Here is a 20,682-nt window from a genome sequence, read left to right as displayed (position 1 = left end):
ACCTGTTACCCTGCTGAGAATCAGCAGCAGTGGTGGCCAAAACCAAAGGTTCTGCTCTGCATTAGAGACATGTGTCACTTTAACAGTGAGTGACGGCTCCGAAATAAAGTCCAGGATTTCTCACACTGGGTGTAAGTTGCATTTTGGGACTCACCCCTTCAGTATAGGTCACTCCCATGACTTCACTGCCCGCCAACAGCAGCTGCTGCTCCTGTTTGTGTCTGCGCAGGTACCAGTCTGCTTTCTGTGAACACACACACACACACACACATGTAAACACACACACCGATAAAAACTGTTCTCACTTGAAAAAAAAAAATCCCTAGTGGTCTCTTTTTTAAAAATAAATCTATATAATTATAATTATTATTACTATTCCAGTGACACGTATTTACACTCAAGTCTGAAAATGCAGTACTTCAATGATCGGCACTGACATCCTGTTTGTAATCTGATGAAGGCTACAAGACGTAGACCATGAGCAAACACTAAAGACAGTCAGCATTGGACTCACTGAATCACTGATTCACTGATTCACTGACTCAGTGATTCACTGACTCACTGCAGGGACGTGGGAGCCTCACACACTGTAATGACTCCCAGGCTTTCTAGGAAAAACCATTGAGTAATTGAGACCTTCAACGAGGCATCAGTTGACTTTTTCATCAGAGTTAAAGACGACCTAATCAGTGCTGAAGTGGCTGATGTCATCACATATCTGCTTTTATAAAAGCCTCACCGGGACACGACCCTAACCTGTGCAGCGTTATGAACCACAGGGAGGAAGGAAGGAAGAAAAAAAAAAAATGAGTTGTTGTAAACACGCCGGGGGGCAGAACTGCCTCAAAACGTCCAGCTGGATGGAACGGGAGTGAAAAGAAAACTTAGAGAGGAAACTCCTGCCAAGTGGTGAACAGCAAGTTCATCCAAGACATACAGAAACAGCATCGCTGCCTCCCGTCTCCACATCCTCACTTTAATTCTTCATCTGTGAAGCCCAACCACTTCAACAGCAAAGTGATAATATGTTAAATATTTCTTTGAATTATTGTCACTATTTTCAGTTCATTCTCATCTCAAAGACTTCACACTGACAGCAGCAATAGATTTTGAATTCCTTTTCAGTTGTTTATGAGGCTTTAGTCCCTGGGACCAGGAGTCTTCAGGCTGCAGACCCCAAACTGACGGGGAGGCGGCGCAGAGACCCCCTACTGTGAATACTGTTGAAAACTGTCCTTTAGACAAAACTGCACAGAATTTCAACACATTGATATAATACACAGATGTTCATATATTCATACAGAGTGGGGGGTGTGGGGGTCATTTATAAACAACAACGTCAGTGTCTGTCAGTTAGATATTAATCATTTACATTCAAATCAACATGTTTGTTTTTATTCTAAATGTTAAAACAAAAATCAGTAAAGACTTGTTCATTTCTGTTACATCATAAACACATACTAACATATTAAACTGTTCTATTATGGTATGGATCTACTGTAGTTCTTGACTCTAAACATGAACTGAATTGTCTAATTCCACGAACTGCCCAGGGGCCGGGAACCAACCGTTGAAGACTAATTCACCACATATTTCTTACCTCCCGTGGACTGCCGTCACGTCCCAGCACCTCTCTGTAGTAATCCACATTGTCTGTCATGAACTCTTCTTCTTTGTGGAACAGAAGGTACGTCAGTGCACACTCTAGCGCCTCCTGCAGCATGTCCACTGCAAATCAGAGTGGAAAAATGTTTTTCTAATAAAATGCCTTCGTTTGATTCCAAACATTTGAGGCCTTTTCCTGAAGCTAATATTTATGAACTGAACCTTTAATTAACTCACAGGACATGACATTGTTCCTGACCTAATATGACATGTCATACTGAGACTTGACCTCATTAACTTTATCTCACGAAGGCATGAAACGACAAAGATAAATAAAAATAAAATGCAAATAAAAAAGGTAAAAACTTTGTTAAAACACACACACACACACACACACACACACACACACAGACTAAACCCTGCTGCTGAACGATGAAGAGTTTCCTTCCACATCTATGTTTTAATTTCCTGCATTCCTTCATTTCTCTTCATTTTCAGCGTTGACTCGACCTTTTCTTTTTGCCCCCCACCAGCTGAAGTAACGTGTAAATCTATTACAGCTGACATTCCACAGTCATTACCCCAGCGGAGCAAACACTGCTTTATAACAAACACACACACACACACACACACTGATGAAGTGAGACACAAACAAATATGACACACGTCGCGGCGTGAACACGACTGTCGTGTGCGTGTGAAAAGTTGTTCAGGTGTAAAACACAGCAGGATCTGTGAGCAGCTGACGACACAATAAAAGTCCAGACAGTTAAGAATCTAAACATCATTTAAAGAACAGAGGGTTGTCTTTAAGGTAAAGCTATAGAATTACATTCATACTGACTAATCTGTGTCACAATTTGTCCTTTAGGTTTTTACAGTTTATAACATATATATAGAGACAAAGATATATATTTTTCATTTCTTTCTTTTTTTGTATATTTTTTGAATTGTTTCTGATTCATTAGTTTAATGATGTTTTTAAACCTATACTCTATGGTATAATATTATAATATATAATATAAATAATTTCAGTATTTTGTTAAATGTGTGTAACTAAAACAAAAACAAACTCTAGCGCTTGTGTCTGGACGTTTAACACACACACACACACACACGATAATCAGCTGTTAGGAATTCTAAGTCGCTCCAGGTTTCCTCCACAGATCTGTTGAACCATTTTTTTTTCCCATCACAGCCACATGTTCACAGGTCATTAACTATGATGTCATCGTTACTCAGCACCGTCCTTCCCTAACTGGACTTTTAACCATTCCAGACGCTCTCACCTGAAATGACTTTTCATGAAACTGTCACACGTCAACCTGAATCCTGAAGAAGAGGAAGAGGAAGAGGAAGAGGAAGAGGAAGAGGAAGAAGAAGAAGAAGAAGAAGAAGAGGAAGAAGAAGAAGAAGAAGAAGAAGAACAAGTAGAACAAGAAGAACAAGAAGAACAAGCAGAACAAGAAGAAGAAGAAGAAGCAGAAGAACAAGAACAAGAAGAACAAGAACAAGAAGAAGAAGAAGAAGAAGAAGAGGAAGAAGAAGAAGAAGAAGAAGAAGAGGAAGAAGAAGAAGAAGAAGAAGAAGCAGAAGAACAAGAACAAGAAGAACAAGAACAAGAAGAAGAAGAAGAAGAAGAAGACACTTTTCTAAAGTTGATCCGACTGTTGTTTTAGTAGTGATCGGCAGGTACTGTAGCCTGTCACATGGCTATGAAAGGGCTGTGTCACTAATAATGACATCATCAATAGACGGGCAGATTAACAGAAAGCATCAACAAACCTCTTCAACTTACCCTGGAAGTAGGCAAACTGAAGGTAATCGTAGTGAAGCGGCAGGTAGTTCTCCATGGTGGAGAGGCGGCCCGGACGAGTGGCCAGATCTCGGACACACTCGTGTTCACAGTGCAGCACCTGAGTGAAGTGATCTGAAAGAAAACGGACTCACAGTCAGGGGTTAGAACGCCGAGCTGCTCAAGCCTGCGTCTGCACACATGCTACCAACTAGGCTGGATCTCTGAAGATGTACACGTTCATGTTATTTCCAGATGGAACCAGTATTAGCCAACTTCTTATTGTACAACGATTTCATGCCTACAGTCATTAACTCTGCTCAGATCATCATGTGATGTGAGCTCATGCTGTAACAGACACTGGCTTACACTCTCACAGACAAAAACAGCTGCAGATGATAATTAATTGTTAGCATTTCCTGTAGTTAATGCTACAACAGCTGATGATGGAGCGCAGGCTTCAACAAAACACAAACTGTTTATCATGTGTTTATCTGGAGCCTCGCAGAGTAAAACAACTGTCTGAACACTAACACAACACGCTGCCTCATCTCTGGCAGCTGCCAGAACCAGACAATCAGAGATGGAGCGACTCGCCACCTGCTGGGTTGGAGAGGTACTGTTTTTGCCACACAAAGTGCAGCCTGTCAGTCAAGCCGAGGCTGGAGACAGAGTTCAGACTGAACTGCAGTTCTCTTCTTCCCAGACTTCAGAGGATTTCTTCATGTTGTTAAATCTATAAAACCAGCGCCTTTCTCTTCCTGACAACAGCTTTCATGTCTTTGTTGCTCGTTGTGTGGTGATAAATGGAGGCGCTGCACATCATTTCCTTAGGTCGACCTCCCCCCCCCAGGAGGCGAGGACGACAGCATGCTTGTGTTATGAGCATGTATGTACAGTGAGGTCACTCTGGAGCAGCTGCAGGAACTCTTCTCCTCAGTCGAGTTCAGGCCAGTTTACTTCTTTTTTTTTCTCCAGCCGTGGAGCAGCAGACACTGAAGTTGTGTTAAAATGCGTGAACACATTTTAACACAAACAAACAGCAACCTGCCTCCACTGTGGTGTTGCTACAGAACAGACCTCCTTGACAGCAAGGAAAACACAAATTAAGCCAAAAGTATTTCACAGTCTATTTATTTTACTTTGCAAAATGTATGTTTTGCAAAGTAAAATAAAAAAAACCGTTCCATAAAAAAAACATGGTCAGCAGTGTTTCTATTTTATGTTAAAAAAAAACATGGTCAGCAGTGTTTCTGCAGCTACTGCTGACCGCCAACGCCAACGCCGCCGCCAAGCTGCAGAAAGAGAAGGACCTGACACCAGTCGAAAAGGATTTCCAGACCAAAACTACTGTACTGTACTGTACTGTACTGTACTGAGAACAGTTTTACTGTGGAAGAGTGAACCTTCACAGCACACTAACTGTTTTTAGCTGCTAACTGTTGTTAGCTGCTAACTGTTGTTAGCGTCATTTCATTAAAGCGATTGCGTCCAAATCCAAACGTGAGGATCCACAGGAGTTCACTGACGTCCAAATGAGTCGTTTTGTTAAACTTTCAAACTTTATGTTATATGATGTGTACTATCACCATGTGGCAGAAGAAGGAAGACGTAGTGGACATGTTGAAGATCCTCACACACCAGTGTCTGTGTGATGTTCAAACAGACAGTCTGATAGTGTTGGACTGCAGGTGCACCTTTGGCTCAGTCCTGATTTCTCGACGTCCAACGACGTAAATAAAGCCTCAAACATGACACCGTCTGTGTGGCCAGGTCTCGACTCCCTGGTAATTATTAACGTGCAGGCTGCTTCTGCATGTAACGTCATCAAACGTATTCAGATCAGGAGCAGGGATGAAGGACATCAGGTCAGATCCCACTGAGAGAGAAGCTTCCAGAAAGTGTTGTCAGAGATTGTGACTTTGTTTATCAACGCTCTCCCCTGTAATTTGGTGTGTGTGTAAGAGAGTGTGCTGGGACCCGACCCACTGGCCAACCATAACATGCAATCAGCCCCCGCCCCAGTTTGTAGAGCCGCAAGAAAACTGCAAAAGTATGAGTGCAAAGCTTTGAAAGTGAGGCCTTTATTTACGCCGTGTAATTACCAGAAAATGAAGTCAGGACTTGGTTATAAATCACAGGACAAGGAGCGGCTTGGTAACAGTTAACACACAACTGTGATTAACGAGAAAAAGGAAGATATTCTTTAGCAGTTATCAACAGCCAAATACATAAATCTTTTCATATTTGAGCATCTTCATTACGAAAAATTTAAATTAAACATAGAGTTTTGGGTTCGCTCCAAGCAGATCTAATTCTTTCTTCTCATTTGTCTTGTCTTCTAAATACAAACAGCCTAAAACAACTGCTGACAGGATTCATGAAAACACTGTCAGAGGCCTGTGTGTCGTGTGGTGACATAAACATCCTGTTGGAGCTTTGAAAGTGGCGCAACACGGGCGTTTGAATTCCTGTTTGGGTCACATGGTTACCGTAAATCTATGGCCTTTTCAAATGAACAGCAGCTGTCATACAGACATGAGTGGTGGCAGTTTGTCATATACTGCCCCTCCATGGTAAACACAGAGAGGGCAGAACACCAACCAGGAACAGATGATTCAATAAACCAACTGAAGAATGTATATAAATAATCAAAGTAGCAGAAACTGAATCCAGCTTCAGGTCCATTTGGTTCCATTTAAAGTCTATATGTTGTTATACAGTTGAGGTCCATTTGGTTCCTTTTAAAGTCTATATGTTGTTATACAGTTATAAACACCACATGTGGGCCGACTACATCTGTCTAATAGAACTGTTCTGTTTCTCAGACTAAGATGACTGGACGACTTACCTGATATGAGTTCATGAAGACTGTAACGGTACTGGACATGGTCGTGGCCCTCAAACTTCTGTGGTCCTTGACAGAGGGCCCGACACTCCACGTCAGCTGTGTAGTACTCCACCAGCGCCTCCTCGAACAGAACGATGGCGCCCTCGTAGTCACCGACGTCATACAGCTTCACTGCTTCTGTGAATGAGTGCTGCACGGGGAGAGAAGACGGAGCGGCTAACATTAGCACTTAGCAAAGCCTCTGGTCACATGATGCAAGAAATAAAAAATGTCCGTCCGACCTGGTGTGGTCGAGCCTCCTGGTCGACAAAGTGGACCTCCTGGACGTCCTGCTGGTCTCTGTACTGTTCCAGGTTTGGACCCATTTCTACATGTTCTGGATTGGCCTGGAAATAGGTGTGAGCTGCTGCTGCTGCCTTTTCAGGCTGCTTCAACTAAAGGGAGACAGAGATCACGGACAGAGATTACGGACAGAGATCACAGACAGAGATCACGGACAGAGATCACAGACAGAGATCACGGACAGAGATCACAGACAGAGATCACGGACAGGGATCACAGACAGAGATCACAGACAGAGATCACGGACAGAGATCAGATTAGAACCAATCTTTTACCTTAAAACAAACTGAGAATGTACTTCAGTTTAGAGACAGTATTTGCAAAGGAAAGACATGTTCCTCACACTTCTCCACTGACACAAAGACAGTATTTTAATGTATGTCCATCTTCCTCTCTGAACTCCACACTCAGTGTTTCTGACACTGTTGGAAACCACAACAAACTGCCCTGTACGTCAGATAAACCAACATCTTTGAACATACACACAACACAACTCTTGTGAATAAGAACAAACAAAGAAAGAATACAAGACCTTAAATGTCTGTTGTCGTCTGAAAAATGCTGTTTTTTTTAATATCCCTTAAAACGTTCCACAGTGTGAGAACCTGCCTGGTTCTATTCAGATAAGATTCTAATCAGACTCAAGCCTCGACATGAAGCGACTCCAGCTCACTGTACCACTGTACCACTGTACCACTGTACCACTGTACCACTGTGAGTTAGAAAGAGAAGATGGTTAAGGATTACAAAATGGATGTGATGATGTGATTACATCATGTTTCCAGCAGATGTGATGGTAAAAACTCCGATGATGAAATGGTCATTTTGGCCAGTACTGTATCTGGCTCACGTCTAAACCACTGACTTCTCTCAGTGGTGATTCACATGTGCTGGGAAAGATCAACAAACACGGTCTTTATATATTGAATTCTTCTATTAGATTCATTTGAAAGGAGACCCAGTGATGGCATTGGTTCACACCCAAACAAGGCACCCAGTGTTTTTGACGAGACGGGCCAATTATTTCGTGTCAGCACAATGTCTCACCAGATAAACAGATCTGCTCAAAAACAAACCACTTCTTTCCAAAGAACAACTCCCTCGTCAGACAAAAGCAGAATTCTTTCATGTGGTAGCTGAACAGGCAGGAAAGGTCGGGTCACCTGGCAGCTTCACAGCCCACGTGACACACCCACAACAACCAAACCACCATCTGAGGAGAGGCAGACTCACTCGGCTTCACTTGGTAATTATTTTCTTTTTTGAAATGATTGATGATTAATGGAACACAGCGTGTAAGAACCCACAGACGACTGGGAGATAAAGAGAATTAATAGAGACAGATGTGGTTTTTCTAAGAAATCCCAGCAGATATATTTCATTTAACCAACACGTTATGTCATTGTTTTCTCTCCCTCGGAAAAAAACTATGGCAACAGAGTTCAACTAATAATGATCACATTTGCTAACTGGTGGATTATGGAGTTATCTTAATAATTTAAAACTAAAAAAGCAGTAAATGTGTCAGAAACTGCAGGAGATTAGCTAAACCTTGACTTTTGTGAGAAAAAAACTTGAAAATAAATGTGAACATAATCTGAGGTAAGAGAGTGACTTTCATATCCATGGTTTATTCATTAAAATAATGCGTGCTGGGGGTGAACGGCCACATGAATCAGCAGGTTCTCAGCGCCGTGTCAACAGGGGCAGCAGAGTGTCGTCAGGAAAAACAAACCTGCTGCGTTTTTCATGATGTCACATGTCAGACTTTTCCTTGAGCTCATATTGTTTTTGTTTTTTAGTGCATTATGTTCGGATTCTGGATTTCAGACAAAACAGCAAAGATCATAGAGACTGAGGAGGCCAGGAATAAGAGATAATCTCATCTTCCTCCTCCTCCTCCTCTTTTTCCTCCCCCGGCCCTGGCTGCTGCCACCAGTCTCTGAAGGACAGCCTGGCTCAGCCCACAGGGTCATCTGGGGGAAGGAGGGGGTGGAGGGTGGGGGGGCACACACACCAAACCCACACACAGCTGTGTTGAGCTTGGGCCTGGTCTATTGTCTATGGATGATGAAAGCACAACCTGGATGTGGTCGCCTGACACATCAGGGACTTGTTGACGTGTTGTGGACCAGATGAAAATATCCTGTTTGTTCAGGGCACGTAGAACCACTCTGCTACTGAAAACTAAAAACTGCTGCCTCGTAGTTTTTAGTTCTGGTTGTTGCTGCTGTTGAAGATCTAATCTTCCTGTAAAAGGATTTGTCTGCAAATATTATTTATAGTTTCACCACAAGACGTAAAAACCAGTTGACAACAAATAAAAAGACTGATGTAGCCACTAAACTGAACTGGGTAAAAATACACAGATGGTAGTGGAAACCAGTGAATACTCGTCCTTCTAGGGGCAAATATGACAACAGTAAATATTTTCTCAGGAAAGTCTTTAAATGTACGTTACACAGTGTTTGTTTGTGGGCAGCCTCAGGCCCCGGTTCTCAACTATTAATAACATCAACAGCAGCAATAAAAGCCCATATGAAGCTCAGCTCTTCAAACCTAGACCAGAATATGATTCACATGATTGTTGTCCAAAAATATTCAATTTATGACTTAAAAAAAAAAACTGACAATAACAGTTGACACCGACACCAGGTCCAGAGCAGCATCAACAGCCAGGCTGAGAACAGAACACTTCACTCGATGCCAGGCTGGAACAGATCAGCGCAGCAGCCACTCCCTCGTTTGCTCTACAAAAATCTGTCAAAAATATCACTCTTCAGGGTTGAATGGATAGAGACGTGTGATAAAATTCCCCTTAAAATGATCCAAAATGCTTTAAAAACATATTTTCAAAGGGATGAACCGCCCCCCCCCCGCTCACCCCCCCAGTGAACGATGTGTTTCTTTCTCTGTTTGAGAACATTCAGATATTCACATCTTGTACCAAAAATCTTTTTCCTCTGACATAAATTTCACAGGAGCACCTGTACAGATGAACACAAGCGCTCCTCAGTCTGAGCCCCAGACTGAGGTGCAACCTGTGTCAGAGCCGCTGGACCTCCGTGCCAAGCCTTCTTGATGTGGGCGCCGAGCGGTGCCAAACTCAATGACATCTGCGTGCCTTTCTGCTCTCGCTCTCCTCTGTGATTCACAGGTATGTTAATGAGCCTGGACTGGAGCCACAGGTGAAGAGAGGATGCTGTGACAACGTGCGTGTTCCTCGGTGCCACATACAGGCCGGCTGGGGTAACACAGTCTTGTTGGAGGCAGAACTTCTCCCACCAAAAATAACTGGAGAGCTGGCAACAAGTGGTCAGACCTGGCAACCGCAGTGTGAAACAAGCTGTTTGTAAGAGTTTCTTTAGGCCTGAAGATGTTTGGAAGTTAACTGTGAAGACAAGACATTGACTTTTATACAAAGAAGCAACCCTGGGATTAAACACTTTGTTCTGATTTGGAAAAGAAGACAAGGATCTGTTTTAAATGAATGTTTTAAAAAATGTTTCTGAGAAGTTTCCTTTAATTTTTTAACTTTAATTTAGTTAGTGGTAGATGCTAGGTTCACCTAGTGGTTATACCTAGTATCTACTGGGTCAGTTAAATGAAGCGACAGGAAGTTCACAGTCTGAATCTTTCCAACCCACACAGTCCGCCACATGGGAGGAGCTATTCAATATGTGGTTCCTCTGGGGCTTGAACCTAGGACCTTTCTGTGTGTAAGGCAGGCATGGTTACTGCTACACTATGGGAGACTTTAACTTTAAACCACATGGTGTCCGGCTCACATAAATAACACGTATACTGTAGAATTCCAGGAGTGATTTTTTTGGAAGTCTCAGTAGTTTTTCTTTTCCTCAGAAGTTTTTCTTTTCCAAAAGGTCTTTATGATTTACACCAGTGAGGACCGTTTAATTGATGAGTTTCAAGGTTGAGAAAACACTGGCACTTTGGCAAAGACGTCTGGTTGGCTACAGAAATGGCCATTTGTTAGTACTTAAAAGTCTTTAACAAATTGCATACCGTCAGATTAGGTTTCTTTAAAAAAAAAAAACCTGCATTAACCCTTGGACTTGATTAAACAGAGCCTTCTGTTCAGAGCCAGCACTTGCTGTAGGAGCTCCTCTGAGGGGAACTGTTGGCACCGGTGCCTGGCTACAGAAGCTCACGGTTGGAAATTCTCTCCAAATGGTCGATTACCGCCCCGTGAAGCGAAGGAGCCACTTCCGTTCAGCCCGGTTGTTTCTAAGTGAGTTTTCTTACTGATGATTCACAGAACTACAGGAATTCCTGGATGTCTGGAAAACAAATCAGGAAAGAAGTGGGATCTGACTGATGATGAAAACACACCCATCTGTGTGTCAGCGCCCTGACGTAGAGTTTACGAGGTGCTAACGAGACAACACCGCGTCATGGCATCGACAAATGAACCTCGACATCAGTCGATTCTCTACCTCTGTTGAACTGACACGACCTTCGCACTGACTATAAAAACACGGCTACACGGTGTCTTCACTGTAGTGTCTCAACATTCTGAAGTCATTGAACCAAACCCGGTTGGTTTCTGCTCTGCTGGTAACTCCACTTCCTGCTTCTCAGGAACCAAGCAGCCAATCAGAGAAGATTACATGAAGTACAGCTAACACACTCAGCTCATCTGTGCCTCTCCTGCCCACGGCTCCACACAGTGGCTTCTTTCTGTCTCTTCCTGCCCCACAGTGGACCACAGCGTCTACCTTCACTAAGGTCATGTTAAAGGAATGCTTTAAAAGCCTCACTGCTGAAAAGCCTCTTCAATTACCCCTGTGAGATCACACAAGACTTGACCAGATGGGAAAAGTTGACCCTCATTTTCTTTAATTCCCCCGGCTTCCATCTTTCAGCTTTTCTCAACCCCCCTGGCAGAGAGTTAAATGAAAAAGCAGAGGCAGAATAATAATGCCACTGTGCACAGGAGCAGGCCGTGACTCGTGAGTGTTTTTAAACGGCTCGCTCAGATTTGGGAAACATGGTTGACCGCAGTGGCCTGAACTCACTGGGAGTCCTGAACGTGGAACAGAACCTCACCATCCAGAATCTATTAGTTAAGAAAACACAGTTCACAACCATTTTGAGCTGAACTGTATCAGGGAGCGTGACTGGATGTGGCTGTTTGTGCAGCGGTGTTTGCCCCGCGGCTGACATCATTCGGCTGGAGAGACAAACGACTTCTTCCATTAGCCTCTCCATCTCCACTGACAGTCCAGTTGGGCTGACTGGGAGTCAACACAGCCAGACTACACAGTCTTACCCTTCTAAGGTTTCCTGCAGTCACCCGACACCCCCCTGCCCCCCCAGCTACCGTAGCCTTAGTCAAGCATCACACCCTTTCTCATGTCTGATCTCGCTTCCTGGGCAGTTTTAGGACAGACAGGGCCGGCTTTGTGTCGAAACCTCAAATAACACAAGGTGTGTTCATTTTAAGTAGCTCAGACGGGGTGGAAAAAATCAGCCCTAATGTCTTTCTCCCCCTCTGTCTCCTCCTCCAACACCTCTCTCACATTCTCCCCTACCTCAAACACACACACTTTTCTCTCCGAAACGTCTAAAAACAGGCGTGCTCGGTCGCTCCGTCTTATTTTAGGACTTCTCTCTGATCCCACACTCCAACAGTTTCCATTCACATAAAGACTCCTTTTTCTAGACTGGAAAAACACGCCGTGGTCGCACAGACCGAGGAGGTGTCTGACAGTTGTGTTTGTCTCTGGTTCTTTACCTCCAGTTCAGCCTCGTATTAAAGCAGAGCTGAGCTCACGTGTCGGAGACCTCACATGGACGCAGCCAACGCTGTTTGGTTTTTTTTCCTTAAATGTGAACCAATTTCTCTGAGGGTTCATATGGAAAAACCTAAATCTGTGCTGAATTTTTTACTTTTTTTAAACCGACACCAAGATCATAAACACCAACATTCGTTTTTTCTTTTTGTCTTTTTCCCTCATTAGGACCAACAGCTGTGGTCCACAACGTGATTTGGCACAGATTTACCACTGAGTTTGATCATTTTCTTCAAGGAACAACAAGGAACACAACAGAACTTTTAAAAGTTCTAGAAGCTGTTCAGCTTTTTTTTTTTTTGTATTTTGTGTTTCAGATAACACAGGATAAATTATCTGACAAACATATGTGTGTGTGTCATATAACACAACATTCCTTCAGTCCCTAATGTTAAGTTAATGCCGATGAATCACACTCTAACAGTCGGAGGCCGTCAGCTACGTTAAAGTTTACAGATTCAGGGTTTTTCCCCCAGAGGACATTCAACTCAAGAGTCTCTTCCCTCGTTAGTGAAAAATGTTAATGAGACCGAGTCAGTCAGCTGTCAGGACAGGAACATCATCCTTCTTCCTCTGGACAGGGGTCTTTAAGGTCGACGCTGCCTGGAGGAGTCTGTCAAGAGTCAAACATGACTCCGCCTCACCAACTGATGAGGTAATGGATTCATCTGATTCTAGGAAGTCAAAGAAGTGATGGCAACACAGTCCTGTTCATCATTTCATCACATACTCAAACCATCAAACAAGTCTCCACCCACTGAACCCTCGAGGCAGACCTCAGTTAGACGCAGCTAAACGGTACAGGCCGCGTGATTTAGGGTTCACCTCACGGAGAGAAGCTCACACTCTCTGGGCCTCCACCTAAAGCAGCAGGTGGTGGAGGAGCTGAAACTACATCCAGGCCCAAAGGCTTCAATAAGCACCAGGAGAGGAGGCGTCCATAAACATGACTTCAGCATCTGGGAAACTGGGCCGGCTGTGTTTAAACGTTCCTGTAACACTTCCAACGGACCGTAAAGTAAACCTACACACCGAACAACGAGGTTCTGTGTGGAGATCAAAATATGACCTCACTGTTGGTTCAGTTTTAGACATAAAGCTGTGATGCTGATACAGGTTATTAGTTTGAAGACGTCTTTGTCCTGTATTGACTCATCTAAAATAGCAGCCCAATAATTCTGTCACATTAATGTTTTGTTTTGTGTAAACACTGAAGAGACGACTTTTCATTTTTCTACACATGGTTATATTTAGCCCGTCTTTCTCGACTGTCGAAGCAGCAGTTAACTTTTTTTTTCCTCACACTGATTGTAACTCATTAGGTGAAGTGAAAACCCTCATCAGCTGACCTACTCTAACTTTACACTTTAATTACAGATGAAATCTAACGTCTCTTTTGCCCTTCAGAAATCTGAGAAAATTGCAGGAGGTCCAGGAGAAACCTCAACCTAACCATTCAGACCAGAGTCACCTTCACAAATATGAGGCTGAGTCGTAAAGACAGGGTCAGTCTAGAACGTAAACCTAGAAACAAACCGTCTGCACTGACAGTCTGGGACCATGACTGTGGATCTACGAAAGTGTGACATGAATGTGCACAACTCCCACGTCTAACTCCTCACCCACTCTGAGATGTTGGCAGCAGCAGCAGCACACGTTCGACGCAGCGATAATTCTGATTTATTCCAAGTGTGTTTAAACTGTCAAAATACACTTTGTACATAATGTGATGAAATAGCAGACAAATAAATATTCAGTGGAAGTGACAGCGTAAGCTGCACGAACCTCATTTCAGACTCTTTCTCAACCCGTCACCACTTCCCTCTGGGCGCAGTTCACGACGCCGCTGAGTCAGGGGGCGACGCCGCGCATACACCAGCCGTGAAGTGAAAACCCTCATCAGCTGACCTACTCTAACTTTACACTTTAATTACAGATGAAATCTAACGTCTCTTTCGCCCTTCAGAAATCTGAGAAAATTGCAGGAGGTCCAGGAGAAACCTCAACCTAACCATTCAGACCAGAGTCACCTTCACAAATATGAGGCTGAGTCGTAAAGACAGGGTCAGTCTAGAACGTAAACCTAGAAACAAACCGTCTGCACTGACAGTCTGGGACCATGACTGTGGATCTACGAAAGTGTGACATGAATGTGCACAACTCCCACGTCTAACTCCTCACCCACTCTGAGATGTTGGCAGCAGCAGCAGCACACGTTCAACGCAGCGATACTTCTGATTTATTCCAAGTGTGTTTAAACTGTCAAAATACACTTTGTACATAATGTGATGAAATAGCAGACAAATAAATATTCAGTGGAAGTGACAGCGTAAGCTGCACGAACCTCATTTCAGACTCTTTCTCAACCCGTCACCACTTCCCTCTGGGGCACAGTTAAAAACGCTCACCACGCCGCTGTGTCAGGGGGCGACGCAGCGCAGACACACGCCTGGACTACGACTGGACACTGGAAACCTGCGAGTGTGTGTCGGAGGGTGGCTACAGCAAGAAAGGGTCATTTTTTTAATTTTCACCCCTAGGAGTGTTGACTATTTTATGAGGAATTGATTTTTTTAACATCTATCTTTACAGGTTGAAACATTCATTATATTACACAATTTCTTGACTTGAAAAAGCAGTTAAAAAATGTTGCAGCAGAACAGGAACCAAAGGGTTAATTCTCCTCGTGGGCCTCTTCAGACCTCTGCACTCATTCATACACACAGTTTGATCCTGTTGCCGCTGTCACGTTGCACAAATCTAGCATTCTGGACACACAGCATGCTGACTGGAATTTAGGCCAAACTGGCCCGAAATCTGACAAACTATGAGCAGATGTTTTCCACCTCGGTAAAAAAAAAAACAAAAAAACAAAAACCCAAATGACCAGTTTGTGTTGCATTTTCTTTTCATGTGAAAAATTTGAAAAATGTTATTTGTTTTGGTCAGTTCTTACCATTGGGATAAACACGTTGGTTAACTGTTCCTGTCCTCCTTGTCCGTCCATTAAACCTCTCCAACCCTAAATTGTTTCCTCCTGTTGTCTTTCTTTGATGTGACCCACCAGGGGCGCCTGAACAGAGGTCAGAGGTCACACAGACTGAGATGATCAAGTGATGAGACGTCGTCATGACAAGCATACTTCACATTCTACAGCACTGATGGTGACACAGTGGAGCTCAGGTGACACAGTTCAGAGACATGTCAAACTAAGTCTCTCAGTGTTGTCCCTCAGTTGGAGGTCCAGAAAACAAGACATTGTCTTTGACCTCGATGAAGAGGATGAGGTTTGGACCAAGACAAAAGAAGTTACTGCTGTGATGTAACTTTTTATCATCATTAAAACAACGTCTGAATCTTCTTCTACTGTTGATGATCTTCAGTGTTGTGTTTTTGTGGAGATGTATTAGAAATGTAATCAGAACACGTGGGACTCAACAGTGACCTCTATCTTTGATAAAGAGGTTGTGTTGTAGGTAACGTGACTGTCCAGTAACTGGGCAGAGGTTTTACATCATGAATGAACCAGGGGGCGCTGTGCTACGATCAAACTCACACCGAGCTGAAGCTGTGCCGATCTCTCACACAATCAAAGACTCCGTCCAGACCATAATATCCTCCATCTGGTTTCTCCACCAGTTCCAGAAAAGATTTCCGTCCTTTCTATATGAAAAGCTGTTTCCACTCCTGCTCTCCATTGTCCTTTGTTGAAAGGGCGCCCCCTCTTTGCTCTCTTCTCTCTGTGGTTTGGGACCAGAGGTTGTTGAGGTGCAAGAGTCGAACCAGGAGCGCTGATGGAAACCGACCACGTCCAGGTCTGTGCATTTGGTTTTCAATCATCTCCAAATTAAAGAAAGCGTAGACGTTGGTGTCCAGATGATTAGGACCACAGAAGCCATGTCCAGGCTAGAAGTGACAGCTGGTAAAACACAGGGTGAGGGACCAGGGTTGGGGGGGTGAGGCGGATGGGGGGGGGGGGCCCAGATGTGGGGAGTTTGTTTATAATCTGTGTGTATGTCTTTTTGTAACTGTGTTTACAATATTTTCCCTCTCGTATCAATGGCCGCCTGGCCACACACTGAGACCCACCTGTCTGTGTGACGTGTGTCTGTAAATACATTCTTCACCGTTGACTCAACCTCTTCATCAGATCATCAGATCATCAGTGTGAGCCTGGAGCTCCTCTAAATATAACAATAATAAAAAAGAAAAATCAGAAAAGTTCAACACGACAGAAATAATGCTATAATGTCGTGATATTTAACTCAACAGGGTTTGGTTATTTGATATTAATACACTAACATCCCATAATATCACAGGACCTGAGGCTGTTATCACAGGACTGCACTGTGGGAGACAAGAACTGTTTTCTTCAATTCTCATTTCCTAAATGTGTCTCCTGTCGTCGTCGTCGTTGTTGTTGTTGTTGCTGTTGTTGTTGTTGATGTTGCAGGACTTGGCCATCATCACGACCCAAATATTCTTTGGAAAAGTCAGTTCAGTTATTAATAAGAACCTCAGCTTTTTTAGACCTAGTCCACTGACTCATCGACTTGGTCCAGAAGAATATCCAGGGAATAATCTGGATTAAGGTCATGCATCAGTGAACACGGTGACTGAAGAACATCCAACAGTGTAAATGTGTTGATCTGCACGTCCACACCACGATGAGACAACCTCACCTGTTGACAGTTGACAGACTCTGTGGTTTAATCCACAGAATAAACATCCATAACTCTGTACTTTTGGAAAAAGGTCACGGATGCCAGAGTTGAACTCCCCCTGAATTCTCCTCTTCTGCAGCAGAGGCAGAGACACAGAGACCCAACACTGGCTGTTGTACGTAGAGCTGGGGTTGGTTTTTTTTTTTCTGACTCCTGCAGCTTGGACACCCTCCGCTCCAGTTACAAACTTATTTTCAGGGCTGTGACTTTGGCAGCAGACGTTGCCAGCTGGTACTTGAAGTGTTTACAGAGAAGCCTCTGGATGTCTGCAGTTTTGAAAAGTCTGCCGAGTGTTTTGATATGTTTGTTGGTGAGAGATCGTCAGCTCTGGGCCGCAGGTTGATCAACTACTGTGAGAAAATGTTTTGGCGAAGGCAGACACACAGAAGGTCAGGAATTAAACACGGGTTCTTGATACAGGTCTGCTGCTGAGTCCAGCAGAATCCCACTAACACCTGCCTGTGTTTTTACCAATGCCTCTGCTGCTGATAAAACACACCTGCGTGAGGTCTTAGAAACTGGAACGAAAATCTAAAATCTAAAATGTAGCAGCAGATTCATCACAATTAATCAGGACAAATCGACATTCTAAAGTAGGACAAAAGCAGCAGGTAAATCTATATGTTTCACACCTGTAATAAGTCCAGTAATAAGTCAGTAAGATCAGTAATAATATCTATATTTTGGATGGTGGTCTGGGGCTCCTGATGATAACAAACACTAACAGAATCATCTAGTAACGTCGGAGGAATACAGTTTTGTTTTTTTTTTTGGCTACAAAGAGAAGTCTGGCTCAGTTCTCAAATAAAAATCTAAAATGTTAAGAAGTTCAATAAATATCCTGCAGATCCTTCACTTTAACACTGTCTTAAACACACTCTCGAGATAAATATTAGAAAATAAAAGCACCAAGTTACAGCAGACACCAGAGATAAATAAACAAGAGTCGTTCAAGGAGGAAATAAAAATCCACTTGGGAGAGAGTGACATTTGTACAAACTCAGTGTGAACGGAGCGGAGGTGGACTCATCCCTAACATCTGAACAGATAACAGATACTGGTGATCATCATCAACAGTGAGATCACTGAGTCTGAGTGAGAACAGGATATGAAGAGAGAGGAAAATGTCTGAATCTAAACTTGGACCAAAGTCAGACGGTGAGTCAGGAACCTCTGGGACCCACGTCCACTCAGCAGCCAAACTCTTCACACTCATCTCTGCGATGCTTCAGCCTCAGCTAAACTAACTTTATAATAACTCCTGTGGTGTTAATGACGTTCTTGTATCAGACGTTTCACTGCATCTACTCCGGTTGAGAAGTGTTGATGAGACTGTTTCCAGGAGGATGAAGAGAATGACACACTCACAGTTGGACAAAGTACAGGCCCTGGAGGCCAGAGTTCACGCCGCCCACGTGGATAAAAAGGAGGCCCTCGGGCAACGATAGTCAACAGTTCAGATTTCCTCTACGTCTCAGCACGCAGTACTGACAAACACTCATCAGAGAAGTCCTTTGTGAAACACTGGCGACTGGACCAAACTTATGTCAGAATGTTTAATTAAATTGGCCAGAGGTAAAAAGAGAAATGTACAATTAACTCAGAGGTCAGAGTGGTTCAGTGCTGAGCTTCGCTTTGAGGGGAAAAACAAGATCAATCACACGGGACAGGTTTCAACAGCCTGGGATCAGACGGGACAGGTGATTTAAAGGCTCAGCTCCGTTTGTGTATCCTTTCTAATTAAAGACAGAAAATTCAGGAATTTTCTCAAGAAAAGAAAACAGTAAAAAACTACAAAACGATCTTCGTGGTCTGTTCTACAGTGGTCTGCTCAACACTGAGACTTTTCCCTCTGCTTTTATTGTCTCTAAGTAGTCAGGGGTTGTGGGTTAGAGTCCTACGTAGTCACTGGGTACAAAGGAAGTTGTTTTCTCAAAGCAGAAAGAACAAGATCAAAGTTCATTTTCTGGGAGAACTTCCCTTTGTGGAAGTTCCAATTTGATCAAACCTGGACTTCAAACACGTCACGTCCTTTGATTGTAAAGACCTTGAGGTTCCTATCAGGAGATCACAGGACTGAAGTGGGTCTACACAGGGAGAGTCTGGGGTCTCAGTGATGAGCAGAGGTCGTCCAGTGATTCACTACACACACACATCTGATCTGCTGGTTCAGAACTCAAGATCTTTTTTTTTTTTATCTTCAAGAAAAAACCCCCAGGACATCGAGCTGTTCTAATACTTTAACACAGTTTCCTCTTGTCCAGACCAGAGTCAACCCACTCACACATGCTTCAGCTACAGGACACACTGACTGATTTACAACATGTCTCTCTAGTTCCACTAACATGCTCTTAATTATTAATAATTCGGCCTGTCGTCCAATGAAACAGGAAGTTTTTCACACAGTGATGATTGAGTAAACAGCCCTCATCAATCAAAGGGAAAAATAAAAACTTAAAGGAAGTAAAAAGTCGAGTCATTGGACTGAGATCTTTCCACTGAGTCACAACTCAGATAACAGGATGTCCTGAGGGGGAGCTGAGGAAATCCCCTGCAAACTGAGGGGGAAACAACACAAGCAGATCTCCTGACCAAAGTTTCCTGGAGGAAAAATAACCGCTACTAAAAAAACTGTTATTTCTCTGTCACTGCCATAAAAAAACGATGAAAACAAACAATAAAAAGAGAAAGAAATGTGTGTTTCAAAGTGGGCCATGACACAGCTCTTTTTTGTTGGACTCTTAGTAGCTTTTAGGCTAAGTATTAGCCATGTTGCTAGCTTAGAAAAATGACTTTCCTCTTATTTCATTGGTTCAACTACTAAAAGGCTCATTCTAACATTTCTTATACAAACCTTTTGTTTTGTAACTGACCAAAACCATTTTTGAGGTTTTGGTCAGTTACAAAAAATAGTATTTCCTAAATGGCCAAATAAAAGAGAAAAACTTCAAGAGTTGTAGCTTTTTAGACATGATGAATAGACTTATAACAATTAAAAAGATCCCCATAAACCAGCGTGTGTGTGTGTGTCAAATAAAAATAGGAGTGATTTAATTTCTTCCCTGGTCACAGCTGCTTCAGACTGAGCCACAGAGACTCAAACCTCTCATGTCTCCCGGCCCCCGTTCATCTGGGACAAAGACGTGACATAACATCCAACCACGCAGCCTCCGGCCGCAACTGCTGTTTCCATTAACTTCATTAGCCAACGGCCAGAGTCCACGCAGCAACATATTCCATTGACAACTCTTTTGTGTTAGTGGGAAACGGCACCAGGAATAGCTGTGATATATGATGTGTGTCTGTGTGAGGAGGAGAAACAGCTGGAAACAGAATGAAGGAATGGAGTAATGACACCGGGCCTCATAAAACCTCAGCTTCACAATCACGTCATCGGAAAAATCACACTCACCTGACGAGGCCGGGAGCACACAATAAGAATCAGATTATTATGACATAACGTCACAATGATACGTTTACAAAATAGGGATCATTTACAAACAGAATTCCTAAATTACAAGGCAGGGAGTGACAAGTTTCAGCCCAAACTTT

At 43.2% G+C, this 20,682-nt stretch overlaps 1 protein-coding gene across 2 annotated transcripts in view; it reads right to left on the bottom strand.

Moving 5' to 3' along the window:
• Positions 1-20,682, bottom strand: part of p3h2 (prolyl 3-hydroxylase 2) — a 37,009-nt gene that overhangs the window by 4,335 nt on the left and 11,992 nt on the right. For both annotated transcript variants that reach the window (XM_017039729.2, XM_008329798.3), the window contains exons 2-6: positions 6,533-6,685; positions 6,252-6,441; positions 3,404-3,535; positions 1,601-1,728; positions 155-244 (exon numbers count right to left, since the gene is read on the bottom strand). In XM_017039729.2, coding sequence (XP_016895218.1) covers positions 155-244; positions 1,601-1,728; positions 3,404-3,535; positions 6,252-6,441; positions 6,533-6,685 — 693 coding nt within the window. The remainder of the gene's footprint in view (positions 1-154; positions 245-1,600; positions 1,729-3,403; positions 3,536-6,251; positions 6,442-6,532; positions 6,686-20,682) is intronic.

The sequence above is a fragment of the Cynoglossus semilaevis genome, chromosome 2, assembly GCF_000523025.1.
Source record: "Cynoglossus semilaevis isolate Cse_v1.0 chromosome 2, Cse_v1.0, whole genome shotgun sequence".
Lineage (NCBI taxonomy): Eukaryota > Metazoa > Chordata > Actinopteri > Pleuronectiformes > Cynoglossidae > Cynoglossus > Cynoglossus semilaevis.
The sequence above is the reverse complement of the archived record's forward strand: the minus strand, read 5'-3'. Positions and strand labels throughout refer to the sequence as shown.